The sequence below is a fragment of the Condylura cristata genome, unplaced genomic scaffold (genome assembly GCF_000260355.1).
Source record: "Condylura cristata isolate star-nosed mole 26May11 unplaced genomic scaffold, ConCri1.0 scaffold00024, whole genome shotgun sequence".
Taxonomy (NCBI): Eukaryota; Metazoa; Chordata; class Mammalia; order Eulipotyphla; family Talpidae; genus Condylura; species Condylura cristata.
The window spans coordinates 11464812-11487588 of record NW_004567125.1 but is presented as its reverse complement, the minus strand read 5'-3'; the positions used below and the strand labels follow the sequence as shown (position 1 = coordinate 11487588).

Here is a 22777-nt window from a genome sequence, read left to right as displayed (position 1 = left end):
AGATATGTGCCACATTAATAGGAAGAATTCCAGGCCGAAGTCTCAACCCCACTCCCTGGATGGAAGCCACACCTGTTCAATCATATGCCTCTTGTCCCTAAGTTCCAATTTTTCTTATTTCTTTCAGATAAGGAAACAGAGAAATAGATGCCAGATAAGACAGGACATGTTGCAAAGTTACGGAAATGACATAGTTTTTTGGATGGTACTTGAGTCATCTCCTAGTCTCCAAAATGTTCCATTTTTTCCCAAAGGCTGGAGACTGACAATAAAGATCAGTTTATGAAACAGTAGTTAGCTGTTTGCATGTAGATGAAAATCCCCCAGAACAATGAAAAATGCAAATGTTTCCAATTTCAGTATGCCGCTAGTCAGTGATATGTTTCCTTTAAATGGTTCTTGCCTTTGAGTATAAGAATACTGTGAATAGGTTAATAGAGATTAGAGTGGCCAAGTTTAGAATTCATTGCTAGTTACATGGTCCTTCTATGGAACAAACAGAGCCTTCTCTTCTGCTTAGCTGAAGCATCAGAGCTGAAGCATCAGTTATTGCTGGGTGATTCCACAGGGATGATGGCTGTCTCAGACTGTGAGGGCAAGAATACAATTTGAGCAACAGAGTGTTGGAAATGGCAGAGTGGAACTGACCTGGGTCCCTAAAGTCTCTCCTTTTCCAGGCTAATGTCATATTTTAACCAAACCTTGCACGTTGAGCTTTCTCTCCTAATGCGCTAAGTTGCACGATGACTTCAGTATAATATGAAGCTCTTCCATGCCCTTGTGCTTAGGGTGGGGTGGGAGGATCCACAGTGGCCCTCTTGGAATATGGGATTGCCAGGATGGACCTTAAAGCTAACTCTGAGAGAAGGTTCCATCTCTGGGAAATCATAGTTCTCCTTGAGGCCCATTAGTAATGATGGTGGTGGTGGTGATAATAATAGTAGAGTAGTAGAGTATCAGCATTTCATATTTCATGCATGCTTGTGAATACCTGGCCCATTTTTTATTTCATCTTCCTACAAATGGCAGGTGAGAGAGAAGACTAGCTCATCCTTACACAGTCTTATGATCCTTGAGGCTCTCTTGGGTTGTTTGCCCCCCAGAGAGGAACTTCACTTTGTAGAAATCAGGAATATCAAGACATTCATTCCTCAAGGCCAGCCCTAATGTGTAATATAGCTTCTATGCATTCTCTCCCAGGGCTGTTCCCCATGGGAAAGTTTATGGATTTGGCAAGAACACATTTACAAGCCAGTTTACATGCTCCAACATGGTGACAGAAGTATCATTGACCAGCCCATATTCTCCAACTGTGGTCTGCTGGCCAACCCTAGAATTTTTAAGCATGAAAGAGAGGCCTTAGGTTTAGATACTATCTTTAATTTGCATAGACTAAGTTAAGAAGAATAATGTTCCCTTTCCCAGTTTGAAGTTCCTAAGGGGAAGCAGACCTGTTGGCAATTTGCAATAAGATGTGGCTTCACATAACATGAATGATATGCAACCTTTATTGCTTGCTCTGTTTCTTCATGCTACTAACCAGACTCTGTTGGTTTTGTTTTTATTTTAGTCTTTACTGGGGAGGGGGGTTGCTTTGCATGTCATCCTCCCTCTCGGCTGTTAGTTGCGGGGATTGAGCCTTTTCTTTTCTGTGATTCAGGTGCCTCACTCTTTCCTTTCCAGGTTCTTCCAGTTCTTTTAACATGTCAAACTCTGGAGATTTGTTCATGAGCGTGCAGTCACTCAATGGGGATTCTTACCAAGGGGCCCAGGTTGGAGCCAACGTGCAATCACAGGTAGGGACCCAGCCAATGTGCAACCAAGTGAATGCATTAGAGTACGAGAGCCCTTAGTCTTATTGGCATTTCCCAATGCTGAAGGAAGAGAGAGAGAAAGACTAAGAAAGAAAAAGAAATATAAAAACAAAACTGTATGAACCGCCGAACCAAAACAAAGACAACCATTGTCATAGGGAACCTCGTCCACACTTTGTGAATGCATTTGGCTCTGGCTCGTCACTCTAGGAAGGTAGGAGAGAGGTACAGCTAAGGGTGAGGTAATGGGGCCTACCAGGCAAGTAGAACCCGCAAAATCTGTTCACTGGAGGGAAAAGGAGGAAGGATTTAGTCGTTTGTCTCACTACAGCTTACCCACTTGCCTGTGGCTTTCCCATACTCAATATTACCCAAACAAGGAGGTGCTGAATGAGTAAGCAAATACCTGATTATCTTGTGTTTTCCTTTTAGGCTTTAAAAAACACCCAGCCAAGTGGACTAAACTCATTTTCTTAGTCATCCTTGAGGTTCAGGGTTTGGGGTTCTGGTGTGAAGCAAAAATGAAGCTGTGTGGTGTAGGCCCTCACTGCTCCCTGGAGAGCAGCTCACCTTCATCGCACCTCAGGAAGCCACCTGCAGCCCGAGCACAGCACCTGAGGTGCCGTGGTAAAGCAGTGTGCTAGGTTTGAGTTACTAGGGAAGTTGTCAGCTGATTCAACTCACACCTGAATTTGGAGAAAATCCACTCCTCCATGCTGGCCAGTGATCCCCACCTTGCCTAGGAACCATTCCTTGAAAACAAGCAGGCAGGATGGGTTCAGACTTTGGTCAAATAGACAAGCAATTGGCCATCATTTATATCCTCACAAAGAAAATGGCACACACTGCTGTCTCCATGAGGCAGCTACCCAAGCCCCTCTAAACACAACCTTGATTTTTATAGGTTCCCCAGTACAGCTAAAGCTCCACAGGATGATCTCTAGGAAAGGGGAAATCCCTTCACTCCCTCCCCTCTAACCCCGTCCTCAACGCCAATCCCTGTCATCTCATGCTGTATTGTGGACACCACTGCAACGTTGGGAATCCCAGCTCTCCTTGACCATTTTATCATCTTGCTTACTAAACTAGGAAAGGATACCGGACTTGACATAGAGGAGGGGCGTAGCCTCTTCCTCATGGACCCTTCCTTGGGAAGAATGTCTCCAAAATAACCACGTTAATATGGCATGCCCGATGGTAGCCTGTGTGACAATGAGCTGCCTCCCTCCCACATCTCCCTGACTAATTTCCTCTCTGTTGTTGTTCACTGTTTAGGTGGATACCCTTCGCCATGTTATCAGCCAGACAGGAGGATACAGTGACGGACTCGCAGCCAGTCAGATGTACAGTCCGCAGGGCATCAGTGTAAGAAAACAAGGCTCCTCTTCCCCTCTGTTTTAATTCTATCACTACCAATTATTTCAAAGCCACAGGGCTCAGAATGCCACTTAGTAGGACTTACCCAAGCTTTACGGTCACCTAGTTTCTCGTTTCTGTATTGGTCATGCCGTTGGCAGCTTTCTACCCACAAAAAAGTGGCCACTGGGCCGGCTCCGTGCAGGCAGCTGGCGTCTAGGGCTGTCAGGCACAATCAGCGTTTGCATGGCACCTGCGGCCACATGTGTTCAGCTCAGAGGAACTGCTGAACAGGTGACACCCAGCACAACAGTGGTAGCAAGTGTCGCCACACGCTGGAGCCTGGCACTCTGGGGGGCGAAGGGGGGACAGGTGCAGGGTACCAGTAGCCAAAATGCATTGCATACAGGTCTGTGGCCAAAACAAAAAACCTTTCTTCAAATGGTCTAAGGACTGCTTAAAAAACAACTAAGTAAATAAAGGAAAGCCAGAGGCTGGGTGTGTTGAAAGAATGGGGAGGGAAGCGACCCAGCTTCTACTTGTTCTTGGGTATGCTGGCGGCTCCTGACTAGCATGAAAATCCATAGCGACAAGCTATATCGCACAGAGTGAAATCGATCAGACAGACACAAGGAGAACTGAGTGTAGATTTGGGACAGCAATCCAACTTGATTTCTCAGATCAATCGTCCGCTGTCTCAGCAGCGGTGACAGCAAGCCGGGACAAGCGAGCAACCTGGAAAAGGGGGCTGTTCTTTAGATCGGGGTGATTTCCTGGGCTTTCTGAGGTCAAAAGAGGCTGCAGGAGAACTATTGGCTCAGAATTATTGAAGAAAACCGGCTGGTTGGTGATGAGACTTTTCTCTTGTTTCTGTTGTTATAATTAAAATAAACTGGGGGTGGAGGTGAGGGAAGGTAGGCAGGAAGTAGTGTTCATGTGCCCCTGGGCTATACTAATTGAGATACAGTGTCGACATTGAAGGTGGCTGTGGCTTCTTCATGGATGGATCAAGGCAGGCATGACTGTGGCGCATACCAACTGTTTTGTCAGATGAAGAGTGGTTGAACCCATTGGAAATGTGAGCCCATGATAGAGGAGATTTAGGTGGTATACATAGGTTTAGACATGTCATCATCTGTGAGGTCAGATACATCAAGCAAGGTCTTGGTAGGATCAAGGAGGTCAGATAGAATCAGAGTAGAAGAGTCAGGGGAGAAAACAGTTGACAGCCACGTCGGTAGACTCTCAGGCAGAGCTGTCTCGTGGAGGGATTGGCTTTCTGTTGATCTCGGGGATTCCCTGTCACTGGGACCCTTGAGTATTTAAGTTTGAAAGTTAGCCAGATGCTTGGGGAGAATGTTATAGAAGAAAGTCAAGGCTTTCTTTAAGTGTCCTGGTGCCCTTTAAGGTCGCTTCCAAGTAGTTCTTTATTTTTTACCTTTTTAGGCAGAATCCCTCTGAATATATGTGTGTCAGGTTCCTCTCTGGGAGGGCAGTAAGAAGGTTCAAGTTAACCACATTAAATGTATGTGGACAATCAATATACCTTTTCTTTATATTCTTTTCCTGATTTTTTTTAATTATCAATTAAAATTTGGTGTCACATGATTTTACACCACTGTATATGATTCAGAGGAAATAGTTCACACCTCCTCAGCTATTCATCACCACACCTCATCCACCCCATAACCCTTTTCTAGAAAGGATTTCCAGAGCAGAGAGACCGGTCCTACTTGTGCTTATGCTAACACTACTAATTATGATTAATGAATGAGCTTGCTGGAAGTCTGCTTAGAGAAATACAAGATGCCATAGTGGAGAAGTATGTCCTCCAGAATTTATTCCAGGTGGTTGAAGCAGCCTCTGTGTTTCTGTGTGGGGGTTCAAGCCCATGTGCATTTATGTATATCCTGAATCTCTGAGCTATTAAGTAGGCTTTTCCAGGGAAAACTTTGCTCTACATATTTGTGGGTGAGAGGCACATGAAGCAAGTTCAAGAGTGTGGAGATGAGAATGCGGACACCCTCACAAAGAGAACTGAAGAAAGGCGCTGTGGCTGGGCAGGAAATGGGGCGGACATTTGGCATCTTTCTTCCCTAATAGGGTAGCACAGAGGAGAGCAGCTCTCAGAATCTGGGGGCCCAACACTGACCCCTCTGATGTCATCTGGTGGACTGGGAATCATTTCTCCCATAGTGTAACCAAACATATGTAGACAATTATGTCTGATTACATAAGCCCACCGCCAAAACGGGGCTTGAAAATACCACTTGAAAGCGTCTCTCATTTTGCATTATTTTTTTTCCTGTAAACTGTTTATTTTATTTCTGGATCTTTAATATGCAGGGTCAATGAATCAAAGGTTGATCATGATATGATATGTTCCTCTGTTATCAATTTTAAATTGTGCCACCTGCAGGAGACAGCTTGTTAGCGTGAGATGTATTTTTAGATGATGGTATTAAATGCTGAGACATGTGTATGTGCAGAGCAGGGCTCTGGCTGCCAGGAGAAGAAAGGGAGAAAGAAAGAGAAGGAGGGAGACAAGAAGGGACACGGGCAGGAATGAAAGGTTGGAGCCAAGAAATAAAAATAAACAATTTCTAAACCCAAGGCAGTGATGGAATTCCCAGCTGGTCTCTGGGTTGTGTTCCCTTCAGTGAAGGACACTTTCTGGGCAGCCTTTATCTGCCCCTTGGCTAGATTTTCACCACACCCCTCTCCTGGCCAACTGGCATCTATTTAAATCCCATAAAGCCCAGGCCGCTTGCATTGGATGATGACTGTGGAAGGTTGGTGCTTCAAGGTGGGTGGCAAACACCCTGTCCCAGGAGTTGGGAGATGCTGGTCCTGGTCACTGTCGTGTGGCCATCATCAGCAGCCACATGGGGTCCATAATTCCCACCCTTAATACCTCAAGGGCTGCTTTATTGGGAATGAGAAAATGAGTAAGAACAGTGCTTGGCAAAGTGTCCATTGTTCCACATGAATGCAGTATGAAATGTAATAAGTGATAACTCTCTAATTTGACCTTTTTTCTCCTCTTGTGTAAGCAGTTTTCACAGCGGGTAGTTCCCGATGAGGATAGGTTAGGACACAGATGTCACTTTTATTCTCTTCTGATGGAAAGGTATGCTTTCGAGATGGATAGAGTTATGCAAGGCCTAAAGACCCCCTTCCTTGGCCACGGCAAGTGTTAAATTATACCTCCTTAAGTACTGCGTGTTCTCAAATGACAATGGGCAATACTTACGAGGCTTCGAGCGGCTCTAAGTAATGGAGGGATTATTCCACTTCTCTGTCAATCAGACATACTTAAAGATCACTTAGCTATCACATCCATTCTTTCTTCTCCATTCCCACTGTCACCATTTTAGTTCTAGAAATAGTCCACCCATGTGATCCTTCCCTAATGACTGCTGCAGCTGCCTTTGGTTTCTCCTTTCTGTTGCCTGTGTGCCCTGAATTTTGGCCTTCCTTGCTTACAGATTGTCAGCACTCCCCCCCACCCCCATCCCATCCTCCCTAAGCCAACTCAAATTCCGCGTCTGACTTAGGTTCCCACCCTTGACCTGTGCTTCTACCTTCTCCTGTCATCCAGGTAAACTTGGATGCCAGTCACTATGGTCAGCTCATCCTTACCTGGTTGTGCAAAATGCCCCTGCATGTGCTCAGGTGTGCCATCTGCAAAAATGTCTCTCTTTCCTATGTTGCTTTTCCCAGCCTACCCCACAGGCTGTCTTTTCTGCGATCCTCCTTGCCCTTCTCGTTCCGCTTTATCACAGACATACTTTCCTCTCATTACAGCTATGTGCACAGACATACTAATTAATTGGTCTTTTTGTCATTCCCAAACATGTGTATGGCCCTACAATACATATATTAGCTGCCCAGAGATATTGTTGAATGGATCAATTGAGTGGGAGAAGACAACTCAGAAATGCATTTTAATAATCAAGAAGTATGTATCATCTCTGTGTTATCTGGTAATATTTACGTTAAGTGTTTTACTTACCCAAAAATATACTGTGTTTTTAATACAAATAGATTCAAGGAACTTTGGGGGGAAAGTTTCTAATTTGTTTAGAAACGTATTGTCCTTAATACTTAACTTAAACTTGACATTAAATATAGGAGTAATAAGGCCCTCCCTGGTGGCGCAGCGGGTTAAAGCACAGCACAAAGAAGCCTAAGCCACCTCCGCATAAGTTCGATTCCCCGCCTGCCCCGGAGGAGATCCACAAGGCGAGGTAGACCTTTCCTGACCCGCCCGCTGCTCCCCTCAGCAGTGTACCTTGTCGATCTGCCTGTTCTGCTCCCCACTCTGTCTCTGGTGAATCCTCTCACTCTCCGCATCTCTGGCCTGTACCCCAGTTCTGTACGAATAAATAAATAAATCTAATATATATATATATATATATATATATAGGAGCAATAAGTTAAATCTCAGTGCAGCCACCGCAGCACGAGTTTGATCCCCAATCTAGAAGCTGACCCACATGACACAGCAGACCTCTCCTGTCTCTCCTGCTGCTCCCCTAAGCAGTGTATTTTGGTCAGTCTTCCTGCTCTGCTCCCCATTCTGTCTCTGGTGAATCCTTTTACCACCCCTCTCAAACCTCTGGCCTATACCCCAGTTCTTGTATGCATAAATAAATAAAGATACATCTTTTAAAAAATAAATAAATATAGGGATAGCGTAGCTGAGAGAATGATCCCATGGAATCCTGTGACTCTGCCTATGCTAAAGGAATCCCCATAGCAAACCTGGGTAGGACCACCACCAATGTGGTGATAGATCATTATTCTAGTCCATCCCAGATGGGGGCCCAACTCTCCAAGGACACACTGCTAGAAGACAGAAGCCACGTCAAAGCAGGGAACTTGGATTGTTCTTATGACTTTGTCACTTCACCCCTATAGTGTTGCTTCATGTATAAAATTTACTAGAATCTGTGCCAAGCTTTTTGAGTTCTTTATTCGTAGAGTCCTACAAACACTATCTTTGGTTCTTAGCTAAGAGACTTGGTTGTAGCCTCATCATTCCAGAAAACCATCTCACTGGAGTTGGCTTCTCCTGTCCTTTTTAGCTCTTCCATTGCTTCCCCTCCAAATGCATCTTGAGGGAAGGAGGAAGAACTTGTATTACATGGATTTCTTCTTTTAAATTCTTAAAGATTTTGGAAGGCAGGGAGCATTATTCTTTAGGAATGAAACGATTTGCTTTTAATTATTTTCAAATGTGAGTTAAGGGTGTGTGTTCATTCCAACAAATCTTAAATGCAAATAGATACCCCATAAGATTTTCTTATTCAAGAGTTTTAGTGAAAATGGAAATAAAATGGTAAGTGTGTTTTCTCTAAAATCAAAGGGCCATTAACATCAATTTAGAAGAGAAAAATATTGTTAATTTTGCTTTGTAATAAACATGGTAAGAGAGAAATAGAGATGAAACTTGTCGCTTCAAAACCATAACGCAGGTGTTTTGGTTTTGGTTTTCTTTTCTCCCAGTGTTAAGTAAAAGGAAAGCAGAACATTCACTAAGAAAATTTAAAAAGAGTCATTCGGACAAAAATCACATTCTACTTGTGTGAATACTCACAAGGGTTACTTGGTAATACTTGGCCACAAGCCATCATTTTAATGTTTTCTTAACTGCTTCTGAGAGACCTCCTTCCACTTAAAGCAGGTATTAATACGGTGTTGCCACTTGTGGAATTGTAGGACTGGGAATCTTTAAAATTCATATGCAAATCTTTAAAGACGCACCTTGATTAGATGGAGTTTTAATTCTTCCATTTTACTAAGTTGAATTTGAATTTTAAAGCGATTAAAATGGATCCAGATGTGGGCCCAAGTTAGCTGCCTTTGGGAACCTTCTAATGCTGCAAACAGGGCCTGGTGAACAGCCCCAGGTTGGAGTGGGGAGGGGCGGGAGAGGTCAGTCAGAACCAGTGGAAGGCAGCAGGAATGGGGTGGGTAGCCTCCTTCCTTCAAGACGTGGATAACCTGTCTCTCCTTTATGACAGTGCCAGGGGGAAACACTTAAATCCCTTTAGCTTTACGTGATGAGGCTTTCTTTAAACCTTAAAGCACATCCACTGAGCCTAGAAAAGCTTTTTATTAGCATCCTCAATAGTTAGAGGAAAAAGAATGATCCCAATAGTGTAAATTGATAAACAATCCACTGTTTTTACCCAGCTACCCAGGTGAAAGCCCTAAGAGAACACAAACAAATGAGGCTAAATCATTCAGTGGCATAGTCATCTACCTATCCATCCATCCATCCATCCATCGATCCATCTATACATTCAGTAAATGTGTCATCACTACCATTTTGAATTTGGGAAATGAAGCTGTTATACAATATAGCCAGTCAAGTTAGAGAAACCCTATACGAGAGCTGTTTTCAAACTCTCATGTCAATTTGGATTTACTTTTATTTTAACAACTTTTCTGGGACTAGACTTGATGTTCCTAGAAGACTAGTGAACCAACTAAATCCATATTTTAGGGACGGAATTAAAATGTATAAAATTTACTAGAATCTGTGCAGAAGAAAGGTGATCACAATCAACCAACTATGGTTTGAGAAATGTATCTCCCCCAACCAAAGAGCTGTACTGGGTCTTAGAACAATTAGCATCCTATTGTGGAGCCTCCTTACCTCTTTGTTAAAGGAATCACTAGGAATTTTGCTGATCTCAAACCCAGTGATACAGTCAGTCTGAACATCACCCTCCTGGTATGTGAGGGAGACATATACGCAGGTGTCTGTATTCGCTTTTGCCTGTGTGCATTAGGTAAGTCACTTTCACTCCATAAGATTTAATTTCCCTGAGTCCAAAAGGACACTGAGACAGACAGATGATACCTCTTCCACAGTCGTGTTTTATTTGTAAACCGTGAGGTTTTTCATTCCCAAAGAAATACAAGAGATGGGGAAGTACTTCCTAGCTCTAAATAAAAGTGAACTTTATATGTTGTGAAAGATGCTCATAGGTAAGACAACAATGTACACTGCACTCTTTTCACTGCAACTGATGTTCCATAGCATCCACACTGCATTGCATTTCCACCTGCAGGTCTGCATTCACAATTAGGATCATTTAGGTCTAGACTCAAACTGTCCTGTCTCCTACCTGAATGAAATCACCACCTCAAAAGGGCAATTTGTTTTTCGTGGTGCTCTTGAGCATGACATGGCCTCTAGATCTCAGTAAATATTAAGCAATTAATCAGCTGAATTAAATTGTGGGGAATGCTTGCATTGATTTCTGCAGATGGCCTTTTTCTTGCTGGGATGAGCCTTGTCTCTTCTTATCTCTAGGAAGTAGTCCCCTGTTCTTAGACAAGTCTGCTTTCAGGTAAAATATGAAACCTCTTCCTTAAAAGTCTTGTTGTTATTTAAAAGTTTGGTGCATTTTAAAAAGTATCTCTGACTGTACTCCAGTTTGGGGAAAATTCTTTCCCATGTCTCTAAATATTAATATTTAAAACCCTAAGTGGTATCCAATTTGTTACAGAAGTAACGCAGGACATAGCACTAACTTGAATTTGGAAAAACTCACCAGCTGGAATGAATAAATGCTTTATCTGCAATAAAGGGGATCCTATTGAGGGCCCCCATTATCCAGCACAAGGAATTAAAATCAATAGTGCATAGTTCTCTCATTCCAGAAAGTCACAGAAAGCCTCTCTGAAAGGGGCACCCAGTAGTATCAATATATATTCATAGAATTTGGGGGCTGGAGACTGTCCATTGTAAAAGAATAGGTAGTCACATTCCAGTTAACTAAAAATAGATAAGTTGCTTATAAACAAAAAAAAATCATTTATATTTGCCATTATTCCATGTATTTTTCAAGTAACTATGTCAAGAATTCTTTCCTTCTACAGCCATTCTCTCCAACAGAATATCTTACAAGAATAGAACTGGTCTATTTTGCTCTTTTGACTAAGTTAACCATTAGCCATGTGTGACTGATGAGCCCTTGAAATATGGCTAGTGTGGCTAAGAAAAGGAATTTTTAATTGTATCTCATTTGGAATTTCAGTGGCCACACATAGCCAGTGGCTGCTCTGTTGGGCTGCTCTGTTAGCAGCTAGTATAGTCTAGATGCGATATCACCCGTCTAGTAGAATCCAGAAGTGCGCTGATCATGTTAGGCCTGTGACCCTGTGGTGAGAATGGTTCATTTCCTAACATAGAACCCAAAAAGCATGTTTTCTACATGCTTTTCTACAATAAATAGAACTCTTTATTAAAAATTAACCATGTCTCAGATTAGGCTAATTGTATGCTTTAACAATAAAGTCATACGGGACAAGATTATATATAAATATATAAGTACCTACATTTATTATGGTTCTGTTTGCAATAACTTTCACCTCTGTCAGCCACTAATTCATCTAACCTAATACCTTTTCATGCCTAAGTAGAGCGTGTTTTAGAATTCTTGAACCTTCTCTTTAACCTTTGGTACTTAACGGGAGGTCAGAGTTGGCTCAGATCTTGATGACTCACGGCTTTGGCGCCTCCCTGTAAACTGTCCCTTCCTCCTGCCATTCTGTGCAGCTGTGGCCCACAGAGCAACAACTGTTGCCTGAGAACCTGTGAGGAATGCATAACCTCAGGCCCCACCCAGACTCTCAAATCAGATTCTGCATTTTACCCAAATCACCTAGTAATTCCTAAACACATTGAGTTCGGGAGGCTCTGCTCTAGCACTTGAAACCTTTAAATGCTGCCTAGGACATTCCTAGAGAAGGAATTATGTTTTCTTAGCAGAATGTGCTAGGAGACTACCTTGTAAGTTTTTTCTGACATTTTATTTTGAAGTTTTTCAGATACATAGCACAGTTGAAAGTCCTTTTACATTGAGGCCAGCATTCCTCCCCGCCTAGAATCTGTTGTTAATATTTACTTCACTGTACTCAGCATATCTCTGATGATAACCACATCCTTCTATCCATCCTTCCATTGCACTTTTTTAATGAATATCAAAGTAAATTGCAAACAATGATATACTTTTGCCTAAGTAAATGCCTGGGTATGAATGTCATTAATTAAAGGTCAGTATCTCTTTGCAATTGTAAAATTGTATATAATTAAATTTATAAATCATAGGTGTACATTCTGTGGATTTTCACCAATGTTACATACTTGCATATAAATTTAACTCCTTTTACTTCCTTGTATATACCCTTTTCTCATAGTTTACACAAAGGAACAAAAAGAAGAAAAGGAAGAAGTAGGCACAGTATCACGGACTAGTCTGTTCCTTTCCAACCATCAGAATTTTCTCTTTCCCTCCCAACCCCCTCATTTATAGCCAAACTGCTAAAAAGTCCATTTTCAATAGAACAAGGTGGTTTATTGTGCTCTGGCCTTACATTATACCTTGGCATGCCTACTTTTAGAAGAATCTATGCCTTTTCCTTGGCAAACGTTTTAGAAGCCAGTGATATTTTAAAATCATAGTGCACTCCCTTCCCTTGTAAGAATTCATTTTCCTCTTTTGTCTTTGGTTATTTCTCAACATTGCTTCTTTAGTGTCTATACCTTGAAGTCCAATTCATTGTCTGGAGCCTCCTGAAATTTGTGCAAACTTCTGTTTTTCACTCACATGCCTGTCTATAACTGTACTTTCTTTCTCTTTATGGGGGTGATCTGTCACAGAAGTGTGGGAACCCCTCAATTGACCCTTAAGCCAACTGATTACCCTATAGGTGGATGAGGTTCTGGTGGGAGAGACTGCAGGCCCCATTTCCATAGAGCTTCGGAGTTCTGAGGAGACCCAGCATCACTCCTGAGGGTTCTGTGCCCTTTAGAGGGAGGACAAGAACAAACGCTGACTATATGCTTCATATACTGGGGTAATTGGAGCCTCCGGCAATATTCATACTAAGAATCCTAATTCATTAAGTTTATTGAGTGCCCTGGTTCTTTCAGTGCCTTCACAGACATTCTCATCTCCACTTAACAGAAAGTGGAGATGCAGAGAATGTTAGTGTTCTGAGGATCAACAGCCAGGAAGTGAGAGAGCCTGGTGTGGAACAGGTCCATGCAGCCCAAAGCCTCTACTCTTTCCCTTCATCCAAATCAAGGCTTTACCCCCTAGTTCTGATGCTAAGGGACTTGGTAAGAAACTTACAGTAAGGGAATCTGTTGTGATTCTGGATAATAAATATGTTGGAGCCTGGCTTATTCATATAAGAGATGTAGGAACTCAGTGATGACTATTCTGTAATCTGTCTTCCAGGGTAGCATCTAGTAGAAAGCCTAAGATGAATAGGTTCCTTATTAAAACTTAAGTCTGAAAATTATATATAAAGCCCTTCTCTGGAGATAGCCAATGAACCTACAGCTGCTATAGTATCTTATTTGAATAACCAACTTAATCAGGACCCAGTTTTCATACATGAGAAAGAACAGATTTTGTATCAAATGTAATTTCATGAGGCGATCTGGTGACTCATTGTAATTGATAGCAAGATAGTTCCAGGAATCTAGGTATGAAATATTAATAGAAGCAGATTTTTGTTGTTTTTTTTTTTTTTTTAAATCAGGGGATGGCAAAATAGGAAAAGGAATTTTTTTTTTTCAGTTAACTCAATAGGTTAATATGTTAAATAATAGCTTGAGAGGGTGAAGGATTAGTATTGAAGATACTGCACTGTCAAATATAGAGGTAACAGCATCTCCTGGACCAACAGAAGAGAAAATGTGCTATCCTCCCTTCATTCAGACTGGACTCCTACCAGGACTGTCCCCCCCTTTTGTTGACACCTAACACCTGGCATTTTTAATGAGTTAAAGGAATATGTGCAATTAAGTGCAAAGATAATATATATATTTTTAAATTATGAATAGAGTTTAAAAAATTAATTTAGGGCCTCCCCTGGTGGTGCAGCTGGTTAAGCAGCAGCACTATGAAGCTATCTATCTGCAGCCACTATAGCACGAGCTCTAACCCAGCCAGGGAAGTGATCCATATGGTGCAGCAGACCTCTCCTGTCTTGTCCACTGCTCCCCTCAATAGTGTATTTCAGTCAATCTGCCTGTTCTGCTCCCCACTCTGTCTCTGATGAATCCTCTTCCCCCACCCCCAAGTCTTGCACCTCTGGCCTGCACCCCAGCTATTGTATGCATAAATAAATGAATCTTTAAAAAAAGAAAAACTAAATTTAAAAAATCTTGAGAAATTCAAATTCAAAAGACCTAGAAAATGAAAAAGAGAGCTAAGAAAAAAGACTGTACTGTGAACTATAAGGCAATGGTAGGACAAAATAAAATTGCATGTGAAATGGGAAAGTAGAAGTTTAAAAATTGTCAAGAGATACAGCTACTGAAGAAAAACAATACAACATAAAATAAGCTAGCAAGAGCAGTTAAATAAAAATCAGCTATGAACATACTGATAAAGATTTTAAAACAGATCAAGTAGTAATAAAATAAGGAAGTGGTATAAAGGATTGAATTAAAGAACAATTAAAAACAATATGGATAGAAAATTAATAGGCTAAAATAAAATTTAATAATTGTATTAATAATTAACTCTTACAGACTTTTCCCCATGTGCTAGGTACTTTATATGCTTTAGCTTATTTAATTCAAGTTTATTAAAATAATTAAGATATTTACAAATGTTAACCAAAAACGTTCAGGGAGGAAGGGAGTGTAACCAAGCATCAAAATAATAATAACAAAACCACTCAAATTTAGTGAACTAGACCTGTAGATGCCATTAGCATTCCTTGTGTGATAATGTGTGACTATTTTCATTAATCACACAGTGTGGTTGTTTTGCGGTTGAAATCACCACTACCCTGCCTGGCGCTTCCTGTCTAGACCAGAGGTTTCACAAGTGCCAGGCACGGTGCCCCTGGTTCTTCCCATCTTAGTATGCGTGGCCCTTCCCAGAGGTGACTCCTCATGGTTCACAGTGTCAAGCAGTAGATGCCCTAGGCCAAAACTTGGGCAGTGGGCACACATCTCATCTTCCTGCTCATTTTGCAGGATTGAGCTCAGAGTTCTCATCTCTTAGAAGTGATTCTTAGTTCCTCCAGACTGTACCCCTAACATGCTGGTTGGAGTGAGACATCTTTTCTGATTTTTTTTTAAGATTTATTTATTTATTCATACAGAACTAGGGTAGAGGCCAAAGATGCAGAGGGTGAGAGGATTCACCAGGGACAGAGTGGGGAGAAGAACAGGCAGATCGATGAAGTACACTGCTGAGGGGAGCAGCGGGCGGGTCAGGAGAGGTCTGCCGCCCATGTGGATCTCCTCCGGGGCAGACGGGGATCGAACTCATGCGGAAGTGGCTTAAGCTTCTTAGTGCTGCGCTTTAACCTGCTGCGCCACCAGGGAGGGCCCCTTTTCTGATTCTTACCTCCTCTCTAGTCCTTCAATCTCTGAAGAGAGAGATGACAGATTTGTACCCCAGCTGTCATCGGACTTGGTTCACAGCAGAGGGGAGCCTACTGGAATGTGGTGTTGAGGTGATTTTATTCTTAATCAATAGATTGATGATGGGGCTTTCTACCTGACTGAAACCCCTACAAAAATATGCATTTTTTATTTCTCTTGGCCAGAGAGAACTTCTCCCATTAGAAAATGCCATTTTCTTCTTTTTCTTTCCACTTGTCACAGCCTGGTGCTTTCAGCTTTTCTAGACCTGAGCCTCTTCATTAACTTGTGCTGCAGATCTCTGGTGGGTATCTATTCAGACTAGTTACCTGTTCTTAATTCTCTTTTGCATACTTTTGTGGGGACTGCTACTTCCTGAGGCCTTGAATTCAATCCACAGTAAATTCATTCACTCATTTGGTAGTCTTTGGCATTTTCTTGAAGTGTATTATCAACCAGTTAATTGTGTTGAGCAATAGGGCAGGGAAAATTAAAGATTTAGGGGCCTGTCTCAAGCCACTCTAATTCTAAGCTGATTGCCATGTTTGACCTTTTTTTTTTTTTTTTTTTGTGGAAAATATGGAGGACTCCAAACCTACTAAAAGTGGAGCTACCAGATGACCGAGCAATTCCACCCCTAGGTATCTGCCCAAAGGCCACAGAAAACATTAATCTGAAAGGAAACTAGCACTCCTATGTTTATTACAACACTGTTTATAATGGCCAAGATATGGAAACAACCTAAGTGCCCCAAAATAGATGACTGGATCAAGAAGATATGGTACATATACAAAATGGAATAATATTCAGCAATCAAAAAAGATAAAACCGTGCCATTTGAAGCAACATGGATGGAACTAGAAGTGATAATGCTCAGTGAAATAAGTCAGCAGGAAAAAGAAAAATATCAGATGGTGTTACTTATAAGAGGAACATAAGGAAACCATACAGGGATCAGGAAAAAAGACAAAACTGACAGGCAAACTATAAATTGGACACATTCAGCAGGGGGTAGGGGGAGGCGTGGAAAGGAAGTAAAACTCGGGAGGGAAGAGCACAAGATACTGTGAGTGACAGTTCATGGGTATCTTGGTGGTGGGAATTTTATGGGGATTACACCTGACAGGAGAAATCAGACTTGTACAAAAATGAACAATGATAGAAAAATATAGACAAATTAAAAAAAAAAAGAAAGAAAGAAAATGAAGAACAACTGAACTCGTCAACAGTGGTTGTATTTTTTTTTTCTTTAAAGATTTATTTATTTATCCATTCAGAATTGGCGTACAGGCCAGAGGTGCAAACACTAGTTTAAATCTGGGGATTTAAACACTAGTCATATTAAGCTCTTTTTCAGTGAGTTCTAGACTTTGGCCAAAGCTTTCAAGAACTAAATGAGATATCATCTTTCCTTCATATTCTTTGTATAAATTCTACACTTACTATTTATTCTGATTACAGATTAATATTTAATGGATAAAATTTGAAGCTTGCAGGAAAATCACACCAAAGAAAATTTTGGCTAACCTTGTACTCTTGTCACCTTCTAGCACTCTGTATGGGTGTGTATTGTGTGGGTTATGATCACATCATTTTATAACCTACTTATTTTACTAAAAATATATGATGAATATTTTCCATGGCATTTAACACTTTTCTCAAATATAACTTTAATAACTGCATTGGAACCTGTTATAGGAAAATCCATAATTTATTTAATCAATACCTACTATGGAACATAGGGAACATTCACTTGTTCCCTCCTTTTTTACTATAATTAATAACACTGCAGTTGACATTATATACCATGCAATTCTCTTTTTCTATTTCTATATTTCTGTGCATCAACTCTTAGAAGTCAGGTTGTTGGAACCAAAGATATTAACAAGGCTAAGACCCTTGTGATGTATCCCAGACTTTTCTCCTGGATACCTGTTAATTCACAGTGTTTCCCAGCAGTTTATAACTTTCTTCACAACCTCAGTAACAATGTTTTAGTAGTTTTTCAGCCTTTGTCAGTTCTCAAATTATAAAGTGACACTTCATTGTTATTTTGATTTAATTTTATCTTTGCCATTGCTTATGAGATTGAGTCTGTTTTATATATTTATTGACCTTCTATGTATTCTTGCAGTGTTTGTTTCTGAGGGATTTCTAAGCACTACTACACAGTCAGATTGCTAGTCCCTTCTGCTTCTGCTCTTGACCAACATTTGTAAAGTCAAGAACACTCTTTCTAAAAAACGGGTTCGTGTGGAGTGGGGCCACATTTCTCATTTATTTTTGTGCGAAGTTCTAGGCATGAAAGCTGGATTGTTACCCCAGCAAAAACAAAGACAGAATTAAGTGTTACTGGTGTTAATCTGATTAAGAAAAAAAAATAATAATAGCAACCCTTTCATCTGAATTATTAGATATTTTCTATATTTCTGGTCTATTAAAGGAAAAAAAAAACCCAGGACTATAAAATGCAATCTAAGAGTTTTTTGAAAGAATCTGGAGATATGATAGGCAAAATTTATCTCATTTTACCTTGAGTTTTATGAATTGTCAAAGAGTCATTGGTTAGTTTATAACGGAGTTGAAGAAATACAACTACATATAATTTTAAAGTTTTCTTATGGCCTAAATAGACTTATGCCTAGAAAGTGATCTTTTAGAGTGGGTAAATATTTGGGGCACCCCCCACCCAACTTTGGCTGCTGTACTGGTACTGGGGTCTCCATTTGTCTTTTTTTACCATCTGTAAAATAGTACATCCTTATAGGTTCTCGAATATTGACATCTTGCCATCATCATTCCCTTTGCCTTCTCAGTCCACAGCAGAAAATACAGTCCAACTCCTGAGGCCACAGCACAACAGGGAGATGTTCACTGCAGAGATTCCTGTGTCAGCCTAAAAGGAAAAAATAATAATAATAAAGAAAACAAAATCAATCCCTCTCAGCACTAGGATGAGAATCCCAGAATAAACAAGAGTATCCCCTAGTACTCCCTAGAGACCTCTGGTATGGTTATCAGATGGGCTCAGAATTCTGCAGTACAGTTTTTCAGCTTTTACTCTCATTTTGTCAAGTGGACAAAATAGCATTCTTGAAACAACAGTATCCTCCCATAAATAAATTAGGCACAATGGAGGCCAGAGCCCCCTATCGCAGATTCCCCTCCAGGTTCTCTGTCTGCATTTCCCCCACACCAAAACTCCCCCCTCTTCTGTTAGCTGTAATGACCCTGCAAACACTAAATGGCATTTGAGTGCATTAAGCAGCAAACTCTCCGGTGACATAGCAATTATGGCTCTGAAATAGATTTGGTGCGTCACGGAAGATAAGGGTTTTGAAAGTTTCTGTTGTGATTATAGCCTGTAACTCCCACAAATAATAGGCTTCAAAATAAGAGGCTGCCAACAGAGCCTTTGTGGCTTTGTCTCAGTGATGGCACGTAAATTGCTATTAATGTCCTAAGTGTGCTTGAATCTGCCAGTCTTTGGGATGTGGAGTTGGCTCAGTGTCTCTCTTTACGCGGCATGTCATGTTGGTCTGATAATCTGGGGTAATTGCTGTCTCTCGGATGGTCAGAAAAGTGTAAGGGGCTTTAGCTTCCTGTGTGATGGTAAATAGCCTCAAGCTTTACACCATGGATTGTGTGTGTGTGTGTGTGTTCCTAGTGTAACCACCGTTCATCCTTAAGGTGTGTATACAATCTGTGTGTGTGCCCTGAGTAAATAACAGCCTTTCAAGAAAGCCAAAGCAAAATCAAAGGTTATAAAAATAAAATGAAGAATAGGGGGCTGTATTCAATCAGCCAATCAGATAATTTATACTGAGATTAAAGAAAATATTTTTGGCTTGAATTATTCAGATTTGACTATATAAAGTAAATGTGAGTGACTGTTGTCTTATACTTTTCCAGTACTGGTGACATCTGAGTGTGTGTGTGTGTGTGTGTGTGTGCACAATACCACACACAAACATCCTTTAGGTGCTTTCTGAACATTTTTTAATCCTACATAAAGATGATAAGGGATGTGGGAATTATGCAGATTTGGTGTGTGTGTGTAAGTTTTCTGGTTGTTTCAGGACTGAGTGTGGAGGATGTTTATCCAGATATAAATAGTTTTCTGTACTTAGACTCAAGCTGAGCTTGTTTTCCTTTGCCTAGATCAGGATAGCCTCTAAAAAATCAAATAGAACAAATTGCGTTTTAATTTTCTGTGTGGGCATTTAAACTAAGTGCTCCACAAGTCTGCAGGACATAGTAACATTATGTAAAACTGTTCTACTTCACTTTAACAGAAGTAAGAAGGGCAATTCTAGACCTGGACATATACACTAACTGACTGTGAGCTCTGACTCTAACCAAACCATCCACGGTGTCTCAAGTGCCTCATGAGGTCATATGAATATCTGGTGTTCTCAACAGCTGAATTGCAAAGGAACAAAGCTAAGAAGGTGTCAAACTAGGTTTTGATCCAGAAGTTGGCCTATCTGTTCCCTCCAGCCAGGTAGCGCTGGGTGCCAGCCAGGAAGCACCCCGGAATGATTTTGCAGTTGAGTCTCCCAATTGCGATTCCCCCTGAGGTAGCAGCACGAGGTCCTGCACATCAGGTTGGAGATAGTGACTTGGAATAAGCGAGTTCATGCCCCTGCTTATGGAGTAGGTGTACTATCTAACCACATAGTTCTTCGATCAGGAATCCATGATGCCCATGTAAGATAAGCCCTATTAACTAGCAAGATTGTACCATGTGTAGTGTACCCCTAGAGTAGAGATTATCTAGTCTGAACCCCGGTTGGGAAGGTGCATTGAGGCTTAGGAGTAGAAAGTTTCTGTATCGCCTGCCCCTGAATGTCGTTTCAGAGGTTAGACATGTGGCTCATAGGTTCTACCATTTAATAAACAGCAGAGATTCCCTGAAAGTGAATCTTTGGCTTCAGCCTTGAGCCACAGTAGCAGTGGCTCCCTGCACGTGTCCCCACCTACTGTCCACATCACCTGGCTTTTGTGGCTAGAAATGTCCAAAAGCGATGGCATAAAGTGAACATTGACTTGGGCTGATTCTAGTTTGTGAGTCCAGAAGCATTAAAACAAGAGTTCACGCTGGATTGTGGAAGAGACTTTCTGCTGGTGTCATTGCCCCCCTGAGATGGGCACCCGAGCTGGACGGCCTTGTATTCACAAGGGCTGGCACCCAGAGATGTCATCCAAGTTTTATTTCTCTATTTATTTAACTCAAGTTCTTCATGGAGCAGCTATCCTGTCAGACATGATCCTGTCACGAATGGCTTGTGGATAGGTCATGTCATCAGGCGTTCAAAACAGTGAACTATGGGAGAGGTCTATGGGTGAATTGGTGGTGGGTCTATGGTGGCAGCACCTGAGCGGCGGGGGCTGTCCTGTACCTCCAAAATACCAACAAAAATGGTACCTCCCAGCATGGCACATCCTACCCCTCCTCACCCGCCTTCTCCTGCTGCACTCCCCATTCAATCCTGTGGCTCCCTCTGATCTGACTGTCCTTCAGTTCCTTAGAGTCTTCGGTTTCTCCTTCATCCTAGAGGGCCTGGCCCATTCTTGTTCTATTTTCTATTCCTCTTTGAGCTAAATTTCCAGAAGCCATATCGGGGCAAAGCCCCATCATTCTCTCTCATAGCACTCATTACCATCTACAATCTGTCATTGTTCTTTTGATGATTATATCCTGTTTCCCACAAGAAAGTAAGTTCCATGAGTGCAACAACAGATTTGTCAAAATGTGTTTTTTATCTACTAGTATGTCCACTTCATTGCCCAAGGTGGACTATATAGACAGGATTAGAATTAAATGAGGACATTGAATAAGACCTGTACTTACATGGATGTTTAAGCAGATGAATAACAGCTGTGCTTGGTTAAATGTCAAAATGACAGGTATAAGAGACAGTTTCTAATTTAGAGAAGTGGAAGGAGATCCACCTTAAATACATTTGCAGGAAGCAGGTAAATAAAGGCCAGACCTAGAAAGATAGCCTGGATTCCCAAAGATCAGAGAAGAGAGACAGGCAACAGCAAAATCCTTCACTTGACTTCCTTCTTTAGAGTAAGAATCACACGGTGACCCAGGCAGTGAAATCTATTATTTCCTCATAGCAATTTAAACTACTACTGAAGTCTTGGTGGCAGAAATATCTATTCTCTACCACAAAGGGTTGATGTAATGCTGACAGTTCTTAACATACTTTCACAGCAAAGTCTTGGAGTTAAAGAGACTGTAGTGAGACCTAGAAAGAAAGGGGGGTGGTGGTGAGGTCACCATAGAATGACCTTGTAGGTGAGCTTGGAAAGAGTGTACAGGTAACAGAGACACAGGAACCTCGAGCCAGTAGCCATGGGATAATCCAGGCAGAGTGCTGACTTCCTTCCAGGAAATGTGATAACATGTAGCAGTGAGTCAGCTGAGATCTCAGAGCAGGATGTCAGTCTCAAAAGCAAGTTACCATCTCAGTCTTAATGCAACTATAATAAAGGAAATCACGGCAGAAGCTGGGCATAGAATAGGTAGATACAGTGTCAGCCACAGGAAGATAATACAGGTGCAAAAGGACAAAGTAAGACAAGCAGCCAACACTGATTCAGAGTTACCTATGGTATCAGTCGAGGCCACAATAAAATATTCTTTGACTGAGAGTACACATTATTCCCAGAAAGGCTTGCCCAGATTTATCAAATAAAAGTATTGCACGGGACAAATTCATACTAAAAATTATGTGGTAAAGATCTAAAATACAAATTTATCTGGCAATTTCATTCCCAGATCTGAAGGTGAGAATGGGAAGGGTCAAGATGGTTCAGAACCCAATGGGTCATTTCTGGACTATCTTGTACATCTTTGCAATTCTCTCTAAGCCCAAGGTAGTGACCTGGAGGCCATTTCAGGTGCTGGACAGGTGTCTCCCTTCTTTTTGTGTTCCCAGAGAGAACATCACCTATTGAGGTAGCATGCTAAACTATGGGTCTGTAATGGGCAGCATCAATGTTATCTCAACTGTCTTCCTTGACAGCAAAACAGGACTGTGTAAATATTAGTTAACAGTTATTTTCCTGGGATGGCCCATGAAGTACAGATCTCTTTGATGCCTACTTAGTAACCTTTATTTCCCAGATGTAAATGTTATTCTGAAATCTGCCACTGTGTCTGCTGTAGCTCTTGAAT

At 41.4% G+C, this 22777-nt stretch overlaps 1 protein-coding gene across 3 annotated transcripts in view; it reads left to right on the top strand.

Annotated features, from left to right (window-relative positions):
• The window catches only part of PBX1 (pre-B-cell leukemia homeobox 1), a 300166-nt gene that overhangs the window by 234063 nt on the left and 43326 nt on the right, over window positions 1-22777 (top strand). For 2 of the 3 annotated variants that reach the window (XM_012729108.1, XM_004688420.2), the window contains exons 8-9: window positions 1684-1796; window positions 3090-3179. In XM_012729108.1, coding sequence (XP_012584562.1) covers window positions 1684-1796; window positions 3090-3179 — 203 coding nt within the window. The remainder of the gene's footprint in view (window positions 1-1683; window positions 1797-3089; window positions 3180-22777) is intronic. The other variant, XM_004688421.2, reaches the window with a different exon arrangement.